This window comes from Mytilus edulis, chromosome 11 (assembly GCF_963676685.1).
Source record: "Mytilus edulis chromosome 11, xbMytEdul2.2, whole genome shotgun sequence".
Lineage (NCBI taxonomy): Eukaryota > Metazoa > Mollusca > Bivalvia > Mytilida > Mytilidae > Mytilus > Mytilus edulis.
The window spans coordinates 82,926,216-82,944,191 of record NC_092354.1 but is presented as its reverse complement, the minus strand read 5'-3'; the positions used below and the strand labels follow the sequence as shown (position 1 = coordinate 82,944,191).

Here is a 17,976-nt window from a genome sequence, read left to right as displayed (position 1 = left end):
CCCAATGACATTAACTTTACCTTGTAAAAAATCAAATCCATTTCAAAAATTATCACATTTGTTCAGTCTCTTTATGAGATGCTTAAAATTAAACCACTTAATTCATTTATCTTTTAGAAGTCAAGACTAAACAACCTTATACCCAAATACCTACTAAACAGGCTTCAAAACCTCAAATAATTATCTCTTCACTAATAGACCTAAACTAACAAAAGGTCATCTCAGTACATTTATATATGAATAAGTTAATTGACATTCATAATAAATATTTTCCTAACTCTCAGATTGACATAAAGATAATCTTACTTTTTATAAAAAAAAAGATTTAATTTTTCAACCTTATATTAATACCTGTACAGGTAAAAGTTAAAACATATCAAGGATAACCAACAATATAAAAACTGATGTAAAAATCGTCAAAATATTGACATATATGTATACATATTTGTAACATTGCCAAATTATATCTATAAATAAATATAAATATACATTTCTGCATTATTTAACTGACATTATTATGTCTCAATCAAAAACTGACACTTGCACATTAACATACATTATTAGTTCCTTTTTTCTCCAATTTAACAATACCTTAAAGTTTCATAGTATATTTCAGATTAAATATATTTATCTAAATAGTTGAAATTAGTTTTTCCCCCAGATCTTACAACATCTGAAAAGTCACCAGGTAAATCATACATTTAATATGTTTTATGTTAATCTATGAGGTCATCCAGTATATCTTAATAATGGGGATTCATTGACCATTCCTATTTATAATGGCCTCTTTACAAAATATAATCGGACAGAACTACTTGTTTAAGTGATAAAGATGTCCCCTGGTTAATCTGACAGCTAAACAAAGGACAAAATCAGAAATATAATGATAACAAATGATAAAGATAAGTATTCCCTTCGATTTCTATAATCATAGAGCTATAATGATACATGTATACATTCAGGGTTAGCTTAACATTGGATAATATCTAAGCTCTACTTATACATGTATTCATCTGACATATATCTGAATCTGTTATCATTAGCAGATAGAGTGTTTTGTTTTTGAGGAATACTACCTAAGTACAATGCATGTTCTATGATATGACTTTCTATTATCAATACAGATGTAATGCTATCATGATTCTTCTTACAAATTAGGGATGTTCTGTGGAAACAATACTAAATTTCAAAGATCCCCCCCCCCCCAAAAAAAAAAGTGACGCCACCAAAATTCAAAGTTGATCTTTATTTAGTGGTAATAATAAGCATTGTGTATAAGTTTCTTAACATAATGTTGAGGCGAACTAAAGTTAGAGAACAGAAACCAAATTTGGGACATGCGTACATATGTACAGAAATACAGACAGACATGGGTAAAACATAATGCCCCCTATGCTATTGCAGCTGGGCATAAAAGAAATCCAAGATAATTTGTTGTGAAGGTAAAAAATTTCTGCTAAACCCACAAATCTACCAGACAACTCAATGTTGTACAGGTAATTAGTAAATACAATAGATCTTTCTTTGAAGTAATTAATTACAGGTAATTATACCTGTCTGGACACCTGAAGCAATCCTTTCATCTTTATTTACCTGTAATTAATCAGTCTTCAATCTGAGTAATTATTAAATCACCAATTTATCAGTCTAGCACTTTTTCAATTGAATTTTCAAAGAATTTAAATTTTCAAATATGAATTTGCCTTGCTTAAAAATTCTACCCATCTATATTTTTTTTATTATCAATAACATGATAACTAATTTCTATGTCTTTCTGACAATGGCAGACATAAATGTACATGGGACTATATTGTATAATAGTCCCAGAATGAACATACATTCCCTTATAAAAAATAAAATACCTCACAAATATAAGTCTCATAACCTAATTACAAGCCTAAAAAAAATTCACTCTGAAGATTTATTTTCTTCTTAGCTGATAATTTTCACAGCTACATTACAGTATATTTTAAAGAAATCTCATAATTTTTGTTTAAGTCCATAATTATCGAAATAACAATAGAAATAAATTAACACTAAATTACTACTTTTATTTATTGGATTATCTGCCCTTTAATCTGTTTATAATTCAGATTAACTCCCTTTATTCCCACAAATGTGTTTGTTTATGATTGTAATGTGTTTGTTTACTACTAAACAATTACAAGTATTTGTTATCTAAATATTTACATTTCAAATCTTAACTTGTTTATTTGAAGTTTATTATTAACATTTAATTATATAATATTTTTTAAAAGTACATTTTTTTCACATAAAATAAGAAAATTTAACACATTCTCAGTTTTTGTGAATTTAATTTTATTCAAATCCTATGCTAATCCACTTTAATACAATTTTGTTTCTTTGTTGTGTTTCATATTAAAGCCTATCATTAGACTACTACTTATACAATACAATAATTGGAAAATAAGTTGTTTAATTTTTACATCATCTTATATATCAATATTGGAAATAATCTGGACTTTTTGGACTCAACAATCTTACATACATTAATTATTCTATTATTTCTTGAGCGTTTTTATGCAGATAGATAACGTCCTATAAGAATGTTACATATTTATCTAGTAAAATATCATGGCGATTAAATCTATTTCCTGTTTCACTTTAGATACAAATTAATACTTCATGATAATGGTTATGGGCGTTTCTTCTTATGAAGTCAGACAAAATGTCATTATCATAAATATTAATACAGCATGGACACCTGAAGACAAAGAATATCTGAAATCGAAATAAAAAGATGTGGTATGAGTGCCAATAAGACAACTCTTCATCCTAGCTTCAATGAGTTTATAAAAGTTTTTGTCTGTACATTTTCTGACTTCACAAAATTGTGTTCCTCTACCATAATATCTGGGTGTCATTTCTCCAAAAGTAAAATGTTCCCATCCTGAATTTAACAGGCTCTGGACCTCAGATACAAACTTACACAAACTCTTGAGATAATTGATATCATAACCTTATAAAAAGTCCTGTACTAATGGATATGCAACTTTAAATGATTGAAGCTATAGGAACAGGTGGCTGATGGCTATGTAATACATGTTACGGGTGCCTACTGGCTATTCAGTACATGTACATGTTACGATGTAGTTATAAAACAGGTCTAGGTGGTAGAACTAGTATAACAAGCCCATTACTAGGTCATTATTATATACCTCACAGGTATACATGTAATATAAGGGGCTAAAAAAACATCAAATTTTCACAGTTTATATACCACATTAAAATGTCAAGTCAGAGTGTTTTAATTTTAAGCCTAATGTTGATATCTTTATTTGGTAAATCAAGGTTTACTAAATCTAAGAGTGATTGGTTTTGATTGCTTTAAGTGTCAACAATATTTTTGACAACACTAATAAATTTTGTTGGATATTAAAACTATAAGTTACAGAGGGCAGATAACTCCAATCAAAAGTTTTCACCTTAATTTTAAAATTTCGGTACTAATGAATGACTGTCAAAATAATTGATTTTAGAAAAAAAAAAAAAAAAAAATACATTACTTATTGAGAGGATATATTTATCCCTTAAAGGACTAAAAGTTTTATTCTTCAAGTTTAAACTGCAACCAACAATTGGTTCAACTATAAACATTCTTACCTTCAGTTTACGAAAAATATTAGAAGGGATTTTCATGGTTAAATCCTACAGTATATCAGACTCCTATGGCATCATAACACACAGGTTGCTGAACGAAAAATAACTTAAGACTGAAGACATATATCTATTAATAACCGTTCACAAATAACTTGGCAAACTTCTCTGCTATGTTTCTTAGTGTAATCATGTTATATTGGGAGGATATCATTTCTATACAAAAGGAATTCTCAATGTTAATATCAGACTGGATGAAAGGTTAACACTTAAAACTGGACAATAGATGACCATAGGTCAATCTGGTTACACTGTCAACTAGACAAATGGCAATGACTGAGCTAACAGATTGAAAATCATAGGAATGCTGACAATTAATTAAGCTTTGCAAATAATTCATCTTGTCAAATCAAGGGAAGTAAGAATACAAAACTTTAAAAATGTGCCATTCTAGGTTACAAGAGCGCAATTATTCGTAATGCATTTTCCATAGGGTACCACTAGTGTTCCGTATTTTTTTTCTCAAAGACTACACAAACTAGCGAAAAACGGGTGACAGTTCCTGTTACTAGAAATGCCAGTGTTGCATTACAACAACAAAAAAATATAGGGTCATGCGGCTCAAATTGACTTAAAATGCAGTTGAAAAAGATCGTCTACTTTTTTCGCTTAATGAAAAAGGCATATTTTTAATGGCTCCGACGTGCAGAAATTAAAGATATTTTCTATACTTTGTAAAATATGAATATGATTTTCGGCAATTTTTAAACCTAATTGGATAAGCTTTCGATTAAATGTAATTCCAATCCTGTATCAACCAATCAGAAGCCGTATAGGATTCTATTCTGAGTACCATCTTGGGGTAAAAAACTTGCCGGTTAAATGTAAACAAATAATTGCGCTCTTGTAACCTATACGGTAGTGAAAAAAATTTCCGAAAATTAAGCGCCCGCGCCAAAAGTCGCGCTGGCGTCTATCTAGATGATATCACATCTTCAAAACATTATCTGGTCACTCTCTGAATTTGGAGAATCACTTTTTGCCGGCCGATCAGGCCAAAAATTGGAACTGATTTTTTCGCCAAATACGGTACTGGTCAAAGACACATGAAGATAATGTTAATTTATTGGCCTAATTTTTCGAAGGTCATCCAGCACTGATCATATTGTCGACAAAACCGTTCTGATATGGAAAAGCTACATCGAATTTTGAAGAATGGCTATTTATGAAACCATTTCTTGAAAAAACACATTTTTGAAACAGACTATAGTATTTCTAAATGTTGAAAATATGATAATATTACTACTTTGGCAAGAGAAACTATTCTTGTACTACGATATTCAATGCCAAGATTAATTTTTCTACTTCGCAATTTAACTAAATCGTTGGTATTTGCTTAGGAACCCTTTTGGCCAATTTTCACGAAATTAGCTTTTTGCTAGAACAGCCACTGAGACACCGTCGTTATGGTTAAAAACCAAAATTTACCTTCAAATTCGAGCTAAATACATGCTTTCCCCGATAAAATCAGTAGATATCACAAAAACGTTGTTTTCTCTTCATACTTTGTCGACATTCAAGCCCACCCTAGATTTAGATATAGAAATAAATAAAAATAGGAAACAGACTATAGCATGAATTCACAACGATGAAAAGTCCATTTGACCCCGTTTCTCGCTGTTTCACATTTTTTCCGAGCAAAATGACTATTTTTGATATTTTTCAAAGCCTAATTAAAAAAAAATGTCATTTCTCTATAGGTTACAAGAGCGCAATTATTCGTAATGCATTTTCCATAGGGTACCACTAGTGTTCCGTATTTTTTTTCTCAAAGACTACACAAACTAGCGAAAAACGGGTGACAGTTCCTGTTACTAGAAATGCCAGTGTTGCATTACAACAACAAAAAAATATAGGGTCATGCGGCTCAAATTGACTTAAAATGCAGTTGAAAAAGATCGTCTACTTTTTTCGCTTAATGAAAAAGGCATATTTTTAATGGCTCCGACGTGCAGAAATTAAAGATATTTTCTATACTTTGTAAAATATGAATATGATTTTCGGCAATTTTTAAACCTAATTGGATAAGCTTTCGATTAAATGTAATTCCAATCCTGTATCAACCAATCAGAAGCCGTATAGGATTCTATTCTGAGTACCATCTTGGGGTAAAAAACTTGCCGGTTAAATGTAAACAAATAATTGCGCTCTTGTAACCTCTAATAACACTGTTATCATGCAGAAACTACAAAAAAAGACTATAATGTTGGATTCATGCAAAATTGAAACCTGAAGTAAAGATTGTAATAATTCAGTGACAAGTATGCAACATTTTTTAATCTTAAAATAAGATTGATCTTAAGCATTATAATAAATTGGTGCTCTGCGATATATATTCTAATTATAAACTATGGTTTTCCCCGTCAAATCTATCATCATTTTTTAATTACAATGTACAATTCCTAAGAAATTTATTTTTAAAAAAAATTCATTTTCAACAATAATTACATTTCATCTCATTATTTCAATAAAGATTATTTACCTGACAAGTATGTAGTTTGGATGTGACATATTTCTGACAGCGATTACAGATTTTCATCATCATATTTATCTCCCTTGAATGAAGTTTTTTATTTCTCAGGATACAAAACACATCCAATTACCCCAACTGGTAAGTAACAATACAAATCCAAGGATAAATTCTTTCTTACTGTTTACTTTTGTTAATTTAAAAAAAAAAACAATCACCACATGAAATTATTGACACAATCGACAAATGACAAAATCGTCACTTTTCTCCAGATGTCAGATCGCGTTGACAGTTGAATAAGATAATGAAGTGTCCAATTGTTATTTATATTTATATGGCTACAGATTAACTAAGGCTAATGAGATTTAATTGCTGTTTAATCCTTGTTGTTTGTTTACAATTAGAACCCAATCAGGTGGAACAATACAAACAATTGATAGACAGCCTAAGGTCATAACCCTTTGACATACAGGTGTTCAGTCAACCATGAATTAAGTGACCATTGCTTCAGGTCATTTGATAACCATAAGTTCCTGGTCTGTATAACACATCTAAAGAATGACCACAAGTTTTGTCATATTTCAATTAATTACTTTTCAAACACATTTTTTTATCAATAGTTTTTTTTTCTACAGTACAAAAGATTTGGTATTTTGTGACATGTTTTTTTCACTCTGGGAACATTATATGTTCAATATATCTATGTTTCTGTTTCGCTCAAATTCTGAAGTTACTTTTGAATGAAAAACTCTTTTTAAAATGTTCTTTTTCTGAATCAAACTTTATAGTTGTCATTGCAAAAGTACTTATAAATATTTAGTATGAAAATAACAAAGAAAGTTCCATGGTATTATAAAAATTGTTTTTCAGAACTATCGGACAAAGTTTCAGATAGAAATGAGATATTCTAATACCTACACGTAATTGGCTAATTCCAATTAACTAATTCGCATTAGAAATACATTTTTGTTAATCCCAATTAAAAGTTAACGTCGTTAGGACAGTAATGCGAATTTGATGCGTATTCCAATTCAAATTAGAATTGACGTTAGGACGTTAAACGTTTTGAATGTGAATTAAACTAATTCGAATTAGTTAATGCGTATCGAATTCAATTACATGTGAACTCAGCATAAATTCAGCTACAATTAAGCTGGGGTAAAATACCATATTTTGAAAGTCACTGAGATTTCTATAATGAACATATTCATAAATCACCCATTATCTGACATAATTAATTCTTATAATATTTGTTTTAAAATACACTGCATTTGTTAAGAATTTTTTAATTTCAATAACATTTTAGCTTTCAACCTTAAATTCATTTAGAGGAGTTTTTAGAATGAATCAAAACTTTTCCTTGTTGTGATTTTCTTCAGTAACATCATTTTTCTCTAAAAAGTAACACAAAAAATTGCACAAATCTCACCTTTTAATGGCTTATTAAGGAGACTCCAAAACTACAGATTTTAACTTCTAAATTTACTCCTGTTCGAAAGAAAAGTTATGCGGAATGTAACAAAACTTTTACCTTATTTAGTCCTGTTGAATTGTAGGTAGAATGTAATTTTATATTGAAGAGTAAATGGAGAACTGTTGAGTTATTTATGACCTCCTTAACCTATATTATAATCAGAATATCATATCATATTTTCATAAAGTTTAAAATTTGCTGACAGTAAATTTTACTATGATTTAAGGCCATTTATAACAAAAGTTAAGAATGAGGATCAAACTGACTACGACAACACTTATTTTGAACCCCATCAGTGGCAGAACCCCCCTTTTTTATGGACGATCAATGCATTTGAATGAGGACATGAAGTTGGAACCCCCCTTTTTAAAATGGCTGGATCCGCCCCTGCCATTGATGTTTTCTTAGGCTAGGTTAGAATAATTCAGCCGTTATATTCCGCTGATTTACAATGGCTAGAAAGATGGGAGAGAATGGGACCTAATTGGATTGAATAATTCAAGTTGGGCTTATTCCCAAAATAAAGGGGAAGAGGAGGGTGGTAGTGTTTTATGTCTCTCAAGGTGTGGGGGAAGATCCATAAGGGGCCTTCAGCTCTATCTTTGGTTAGACTCTTTGAAACATTACCCATTTCCATTCTTAATTTGATCTTTCCAAAATAATATCATAACTTGCCCAAACCATCTTAATGTCAGCTTATTAGTTTTGATTGGTAATTCCAAAATGTTCAGTTATTGCCACTGTATTACTTATGGGTGTTGTGTTCCTTAAAAAAAGATTTTGTAAACCCTTTAATTGATATCTTCTTATACTTGAGCATTCCCTATTTTCTGCCAGGAAAAAGGAAGGTAGGTACAGAAGGAAAGGACACTAGTAAAAGACTGACTTGTGTGACCATTTCTTTAATCTCTGTCAAACTTGTTTTATGTTTTTTTATTGGAGATGGTCTATAGGTATATATATGATAGTGATTGCTGTTCCATCAGGCCTCTCTTAAAAGTAAATTTATTGTTAATATTAGTACTTATAATTTTAAAGGCCTCATGTATAAATTAGCATATTTTGAAAACAGTATTGTCTTTAAAATGTAGTATATGCCATTTAATTTAAATTCCTAATGGATATACATAATACCTTTAAGTCTTAAGTTTAAAAGGCAGATTTTAATTCAATTTTCACCTATTTAAAAACAGAGAAATGATGATACAATCTTTCCTTTAATCAAAAGTCAAAAACTTTAAATGTTAAGAAATTGCATGAAACCCTATCTTCCTATTCATTATATTAATTTGAGTAAACGTCTAGACTGAGGTTTGATTGGTGTTCTGATTACAGGTAGAGAGGTGTTGAATATAACACTCACCTGGCTTCATTAAGTTCGTTTAAAAACCTTTGATGTCATGATAAGACTCAGGTACATGTCTTTGTTTGTTAATTATTGCAATTAAAGACCACTTTGTGTAGATAGCAATTAGATTATTAATTTTAATTATATAACTTTGTCTGTACCTTGTCAGACAAAATTAATTTACAAGGTTTTATTATCAAGGTAGATAACTATTTTCTAATTATACGAAAATTAAGTGAATACTTTCATGTATTGAAACATTTAGAATATATGAATATTTTTCTCTATAAGAATTGTCCAAGGACAGAATTTTATCTACATATTTCAAAAGAATTTGAATATATTTTTTGAAACAATTATTACAACTAAGTTGCGACATACTGAATTACAAAACTTGTCTTTAATTGATTTTAAAAAAAATCATCATAGATTTAACCAGCTATAAATTTGGTTCTCCAGACATGCTTTTCCTCTTAAAAAGCCAAGAAAGTACTGTGAGAGTTAAAGAGCACGAATTTAATACCAAAGACAGAAACTAATTAAATTTTGAAAAAAGCCACGTTTCAGTTTTGAAAATTGAAATTTTCTTGATTAATAATTTAGACTGACATAATTTTAATCTAAGGTTTTTTTTGGTTTTTTTTTCATTACAAATAACTTTGAAAACATTATTTGGAATGATTTTAATTTATAATGTTAAAATAAATAAATTATCAAAACTACTTGTTATTTAAATGGCTTCCTACAAGTGCCAAGATATATTCCATTTGTGAGATTGAAATTTGACAAAACTTCAAACGAAATAAGTCACAAATTTTCACTTAAACATTATATTTAATCAAATAAGAAAAAGAAGATGTGGTATTATTGCCAACGAGACAACTGTCCACAAGAGACCAAAATGACACAGACATTAACAACTATAGGTCACTGTGTACGGCCTTCAACAATGAGCAAAGCCCATACCGCATAGTTTAAGCTATAAAAGACCCCGATATGACAATGTAAAACAATTTAAACGAGAAAACTAACGGCCTTATTTATTTAAAGGAATGAACGAAAAACAAATATTGTTTTTGACAAATTGTGCATACCATTACATGTTGATGACAATTAGTCTTTCCATGATTACTTAAATTATATGCCCATTGCATTATATAAGTTTATATACTGCAGCTGTCCTATTTGAGCAGTCAAATTGCATTGACTGTATATTCATATGTGATATACAGTTACTGACCGTATATCACCTTGTTTATGACATTGACAATACGTTTCCGTAGAGTTTTATTTATGACGTCAATAAAACATACAGGTTCGCGGAAATTTTACGTCGTCCGCTCCAAATTAAAAAATGATGGTTTTTACCCTAAATACTTCATTTAGAACACTTATAAGAGTTGCAGTATATAAAGAATAACCATACATTGTCTCAAAATATCAATCGGTTATTTGTACTCTGCTCAAAACAGGTAGAATTGCTCGGCACAGCCTCGCTTTCTACCTGTTTCTAAGCCTTGTACAAATAACATTGATATTTCGAGACAATGTATGGTTATTCTATATATCCAAGAAATTCATGATATTTTTTACAGTAATCAATCCACGAAAATTGGTATTCAACAAACATCAATGAATCCACAGTATGAAGAAAAGAATCTTACCTTGCATTATACGGACATGATGGTAGAATTAAGACTGGATTAAATGATGGCAGATTTATGTATGAGGATTTATGTATGAGGATTGTAAGTGTAACAGATTATTATGACGTTTTGTATTAAAGTATCAAATTTATAACTTATCTGGCAGACTCCAGAAAATTATCACTTTAAATATATATCTGGTAAACTTTCTTACAAACAGTTTCGGATTACTATAAATAATGATTAAGTCAGGTTTAAATATACATAATTTATATTAAAAAAAATCTTTTCTATACTGTGGATTCATTACTATTAGTTCGTATATCATTTATTTTTGTGAAGTTGAATCATATTATGAAATGGTCTTCCAAATTCAAATTTTCAATTAGTTTGTATGAAGAAGACTTCTGTAAAACACAGAAATCAAATACCTAAAAATCCTTTTTTTTTCTTCTAACATATGAGACAATCAGTCCTAGAATAAAATGTGAGCAACACAATATATACATGTAGGGGAATAGGGCTCAAAACAGAATAGTAACTTACTTGAACCTGTCCGTTAAATCTGTCGTACAAGAAATTGACATTTTTCTGGATCCTCAAATCATTGAGGCTTTTAGACCATCTGAGTGGATCATTGCGTCTAAGCGCGTTAAATGAATAGGCTTTCCTCATCATTTGTTTGAAGATATATTTTTCACTGCAATAATTCTTCAAGAAAATTACTATTCCAACATTTCCTTTTTAATAATTTTACTTCATTAGTTGCAAGTATTTGAAATCACTATTTCAACATTTCTTCTTAGTTTTTACTTCATTAATTCGGGTATTTTAAATCACTATTTCAATATTTCTTCAGTCAACAATTGCAAATATTTAAAATCACTATTTTAACATTTCTCCATATTTTTTTCCTCTTCAATCCTCAGTAAATAAATAGCTGATCCCTTTAGTTAAAATCCTCACATCAATATATTCTAATCCAAATTCATAAATGGAAATAACTTTGAGTTGTATAACGTACATGTAAATTTGTCATTATATCTACATGTATGTAATACCTGAATACATAATACGTTCATTGACAAGAATTTGTCAAGATTTCATACTTTTGTGTCATATACTACATGTGTTTGGTGTATATCACACTTCATACACAATTCATGCACATTTATAATCTTATATAGCTACACAAAATGCATGTACGTCTATAAACTTAGATATTTCTATTCTGTCTTCAAGTTTATTTGATCTCAGTGTTATAATCCTGAATCAAACACAATGAAAATGTACCAAATGTTACACCATGTCTAAAAATAGAATTTTAATTTTCAGCCTATTGTTTCTATATTATATGTAATCCTCTCTAATCTACATATTACAGGTTCAATTTCATCATATTTTTTCCTCCTCAATAAACAACTTTAACATTGGTTTGTGACGTCTTCTCCTTAATTTAACATAAACAGTGTAAACCAAGTCACCAACGTTAGCATAGAGAACACAAGCTATTAATTTTCTCCGTAGGCGAGTTTTTCTTTACATGTACATGTATGCCACAGTTCGTTACTCTGTATTATGTTAAATTCCTACTTGTATCAGAGTTAATCCTTATAGAATACAATAGTCACTCTCAGGTTAAATTCTCAGGGGGTTTAAATATGACTGGTCTTACTTCAGCTAAAGTAAATCTTATAAATCGTTGTTTTCTGGTCGGATAATGTCATAAGCCAATTACTATAATCAATTTAAGTCTGAGAAAGGTGATATCAAATGGTGATAACAAATTTGTGCTTTTATTCTATCCACAGCCAGCGGAGGAATGATAAAAAATCTCAAGCTTTCACTCTTTAAGTTTGAAATTTCATTTCTTTTTTTTGTACAATGTACATGTGAAGCAATTTTAAATGTGAAGCAATATACCATGTGAAGCAATATATAATGTGAAGCACTATAAAGACTGTATCAATATAGGTTCTTTACAAATTTCAAAGTTAAGTTTCTTTCAATTGTTCTTTGAATCTTTATCCTATACATTTTTCAATAACTGTATGAAACTGAAGTTTTGTATCTCACATACTCACGAAAAAATTGTGAAAAAAAATCACTTCTATAAAAGTCTCCACTCAAGATAATCAACAAAACAATGTTAAATTTCTCAAAATATGTCTTCACTTGTTAAATAATTTTACAACAGATTCACATCTAAATCTTAACTCTTCACATAAACTCTACAATAACTCCAAAGACCAGCTTTCCATATGTAACTATTAAGAATGTGTACAATTCTAGAGAGCAGCCCACACTCCTCATCCACGTAAAATGGGTGTGCATAAATTAAGACAGCAATCCAAATTAAGATGGCGGTCCAAATCTCATCGACGTAAAATGGGTGTGTATGAATTTAGACAGCGGTCAAAACCTCTTCCACGTAAAGGGCCTTTAAGGGGATTTGTATGATCTTAGATAGCGGTCCAAATCTCAATAATGTAAAAGGGTATGTATGGATCTACACAGCGGTCCACATTACTCATCTACTTTTAAGCTAGACAGCGTTCCAAATCTCATCCACGTAAAGGGGATGTGAATCAATCTAGACAGTCACACCATACACGCTGTTATCTGGCAAAAATGTCTGCTCCATTTGAGGCACACACGAACCAGAAAATGATGTTAATATATTAGTATGTTGTAATCTTTGGTGTAATTGAGTTATCACCTTATTAATTTGTATACATTAAATATGTAATCACCTCATTATAAATCTCTGACTATGTTATAAATCTCTGACAATGTTATAAATCTCTGACAATGTTATAAATCTCTGACTATGTTATAAATCTCTGACTATAGATGTTATAAATCTCTGAATTTGTAATAATGAGGTCAATATTTAAATGACCCTGGTTTTCTACACAATGGATCTATTTGTAGTTTATGAGATTTTTTAGTTACCTCACTCATAGATTTCTTTGAAATTATAAGTTCAAATTTTGACAGTTTCAACAGGTATGAGCGATGCTTTGAACAACCCTTTTAAACCTTTTTTTTATTAAAAAGTCAAGCTCTTTACAGTTCTGAGCTACTTTTACTCACTTAATTTGAAAATCCAATTGTTATTTTATCTGGACCTCCTAAAACAAATTTCGGTTGTCAATGATATAAGTAGCACTCTTCTGAAATACTTTGTAGGTACTGAGCATGCTTCGTAGTAGAATGCAAGTATCACTTAACAGTAAAACCATGTACTTAAATTTTAAGCCACAACCAACTACAACATAGTCTAACACTCAGAGTTCGTCAAATCTTTTTTTCCCTGGTGGTTCTTGTAGAAAATCTGCAGGTCCTCACTATTAATTCTATTAAAAAATACTAAAATTGTGTCAGTCCTATGCCAAATTTTGGTGGTGAAATCCTGAGGACCACCACTTTTCACGAACTCTGTAACACTTAGAAACAGATTTGATATAACTTGTAATATATGTTATGTGTATATGCCCCCCTGGAGACCTAATTTGGAAAAATAAAATTTATCTTAAATTTATCTTATCTTGTAATGACAACTGCTGTTCTCACTAATTATTCAAATCATTTCAAAAGTCTATTGCATCATAAATGTGTCAAACAGTTTGTATTCCATTCACAAATCAAAAGGCTTCCACTATAATAAGTAGATAGCACTGTATCCAATATATGTTACAATCCAACGCAATGCAACTCATTTTATAAAGCCATGATTATTAAGTCCAAAATTCACAATGGAATTATCAAAACTTCTTAATGTTTTATAAATTTGGTTCTGCTCAAGCTGGAATAGAGCCATTACATGACTGAATTTTCAAAGTTAGACATTTCATACAAACTATTGTCACATATTTACTAAAACATTTAACTTTCTCTGATTATTTTCCAATTAAACTCCAACTGTCAACGATCAGTAACATTCTTATGATATTAACATGTAATAAAGTTGAAATAAACGCCACATAAACTCTGAATATAACCATATCATACACATATATTGTCAGATCAATTGGAGAAATCAAAATTCCTTTAGGCTTTTATAAATTTTATGTAGATTTGGGAAAAGATTTTAATTACAAAATATTCACATATGTTCCTTGGCTATTATGAAAGAATATGATTTATTGTTAGTTGCTTTGTGTCCAGTGGCAAATAGTATATATTGCTACTTTTAAATCCAAATATGCAAAAAAATCTATTTTTAATGTTGGAAACTCACAGACACTGGAAACTTTCATCTTCAATATTTTATAAGCTTTACAAAGTCACATCTGAAACTCAACACCTTTGCCCACTTTCAATATGTGAATATAGTCAAAAGTTTCTGATTAACTTCTTCATGTCCAAATAAATCCCATCTTCTTAGTTATTTTTCTCTTAAAAACAAAAGATCCAGAAGTTCTTGACCATATATAGAAATGTATATTGAATGTTGAAATTCAAATCCAGTTGTCATTAAAATTTACTGTCATGAGTTTGAACATACAGCACGCTATTATAAATCATTTCAGTAATAAGTCAGTTGCAAAATATTTCCGATCACTTCCATGGACTTAAAAATTCCTTGGAGTTTGGTATTTTTGTTACTTAATTATTATCCACATATTTTGTGTATTACTGGTGGTCTAGTACACTGAAGTAAACAAACTATTAGATTACACGGTGGAATGTCACCGAAAAAATTTAACCCTCAAGCAACACTTTTTTCCACAGTCCAGTATAATTATTTCTATCTAGTTATAAAATCATTCATCAGAAGTTTGTTTATGTTAGGAATCGTGTTGTTTTTTTAATGAAATGATTGGGACAGTGATGGAATGTTAATATTTATTTCTGTCATATTTAATAGTTATACATTGTATAAACATATTGACTGTTGGTACTAATTGGCATTGAAAACAAATGGCCAGTTTAACAATGACCCTTGTCACTTTTCTTAAACTTGATATCTGGATCTCCATTAAGCTTCAGGTTCATGCACAGTGGTTTAGGAAATCTAGAACAATCATAATACAATAATGTATGTGCTCTTCACACAACATTTTTCCTTATTTTTATACTGGCTCAGGTTGGAGAGTACATACATGTAATGGTATTAAAAAGAATTCCAGAGCCCTGTGGAAACGCTCACTGTTACTCTACGATGAAGAACAACAATACAGTACATGGTAGAAGAAAAAAGTTCTATTTTATAAGATGTTATTTGATTTAGTGTTAACATCATTTACTCCATCAAAGTAACTAAAAACTTGTATTTTGTCCAGTTTCAAATTTTTCCCTTTTCACTGGTCCATGAAAATACCTATCACATAAACATTGTTTTCTTATTACAGAAAATGTAAAAATACAAATTTTACAGCAATAGTGAATAGATAAAACTTCCTTTGTTAAACCCCTTTTTTTTACAAATTCAGGATTTGCACCTGTTGTGCATGTTTAGAAAAGAGGGCAGATGACAATTTAGTTAGTCAGTCAAGGTTTACAGAAAATTCTATGTTATTCAAAACCTTATTATACATAACATGATACATGTAAATTTATAAAACTTTATCTTTCAAAGAATGCAATTTAAATCTCAAGGTATGTGTCAAATTCGTGCAACTCACAATAATCAAATTGCATATTTAAAATCATTAAATAATAAGACATGAATACAAAATTAACTCGTTTTTAATTCTCGAATATAATTGTAAGGTATAAATCTACTATCATTAATGTAAACAACATTACAGGGGGTAATAACAACAGGTAGATATACAGGTGAGACACTCAGGTGAGACACAGGTGAGACACACACCTGTACCATGGCATGTTACTGCATATATCACATGTAACATGCATTTTATCTTGGGAATTATTTGGTGGTATGTCATTTAGTCTAACTTGTCTTGATTGCAAGCTGGCCAAACTAAGAAATTCTCCACACAGGCAAATTGACTCCAAAGGCAGAGGTTGATATGGCATCTAAAATGGGTCATACCACTGATGCACTAGACTCATACTTAAGTTTGTAATCATAGGGTTGGGGGTTGGGGAAGCTCCTGCTTAGAACTTGAAGTAACATGCACCAAAGGTAGAGGTTGATATGGCCTCTTAAATGGCTTATACCACTGATGCCCTAGACTCCAGCCTCCAGAATATTAAACTTTTGAGTCCACAAGCCCAAAAATCAGCTTTTTGACTGAAGGCAATTTTACAAGCCAATATCGTAGGACTTGTGGTTAAGTGTGAAGTTTGTCATCATAGGGTTGGGGCACAGTGCTTAAGTCATATAGTTCGATGAAATACAATACAATTTTAAATATAATTAAACAAGTATGTTTGTTCTGGTACAAAATTACCAAGTAGTATTAGAGGTGTTCCTGTTCATAGAAAACTTATACAAAGAAGGTGAAGTAACACACAGATTGATCATGTGAATGATCTGGCACCTCTATAAGAGTCCATTAGCTAACAAGCCTAGGTGGCTGAAATAGAGACTAGATTTTTTGGGGGTCAACAGGAAACAGTGTTAAACAAATAGTTTACATATGAGGAAGAAAATCATTGACGTTTTATCTTAAATTGAAATCAAGACGATGAAACAAAAACATCACATGCAACAAAGATATCTTTTTTACAGGAAACAGTTTACACCATAGAAAAGGGTTACTTTATACTTTTTCTAAAGGAAGCCTTGTCAGATTTTGCCAGCAAACAGCTATTAAACCAAATGAAAGACCTGTCACAAGCCTTATCTATTCTATTAAACAAGACCTCATTTTGTCATCCTCGCTTTAGATTATTCAGTTCGGGTTATTTTGGAGGAAAGCGTCCAAATATTGTTTCCGTTATCGAACAGACTTTTAAGACTAATAAGACAAAACTTCCGATTAGGACTTCAAAATTACACATAATGTTCATAGGTACTTTTTGCTTTTTCAGTATATAATGTATATATACCATGAACGAAAGGAAGTAAAGAATCAGATCTACTCTTACATCATTAAGTTGATTTTCGAGGCATTTTAAACTATGAACATTCATATACAATAATAAAGTGAACCTTGTTGATATTTAAACCTAATATTTTCTAAGTTATAATTCTAGTTGTCTCTGGTATTTACAGATGATCCCAGTGTTTAGAGAGTTTTACTATGATTGAGATCGAGATCAGGGTTTAACTTACAATGTAATCTTGATTGCTCAATAAAAACAAACACTTACATAACTATGATCTCCTTAACAATGTCACATAGGTAGTACAATAGTTAAATCTGACATGTTTCAAGTGGCACATGATACCAGATTAGAAATTTTCTAAATTTTTTAGAGATATTTTTTACTGTTATATGTT

At 30.2% G+C, this 17,976-nt stretch overlaps 1 protein-coding gene across 19 annotated transcripts in view; it reads right to left on the bottom strand.

The window, feature by feature from the left end:
- LOC139496443 (tight junction protein 1-like) overlaps positions 1-17,976 on the bottom strand; it is a 100,174-nt gene that overhangs the window by 51,827 nt on the left and 30,371 nt on the right. Inside the window, exon 1 of one of the 19 annotated variants that reach the window (XM_071285050.1) lies at positions 11,163-12,667. The exons of 15 other annotated variants lie outside the window; for them this stretch is intronic. In XM_071285050.1, coding sequence (XP_071141151.1) covers positions 11,163-11,294 — 132 coding nt within the window. In that variant the 5' untranslated portion in view covers positions 11,295-12,667. Of the gene's footprint in view, positions 1-3,624; positions 3,714-10,634; positions 10,693-11,162; positions 12,668-17,976 lie in introns of those variants that run through there. 3 more of the 19 variants (XM_071285051.1, XM_071285056.1, XM_071285053.1) reach the window with 3 other exon arrangements.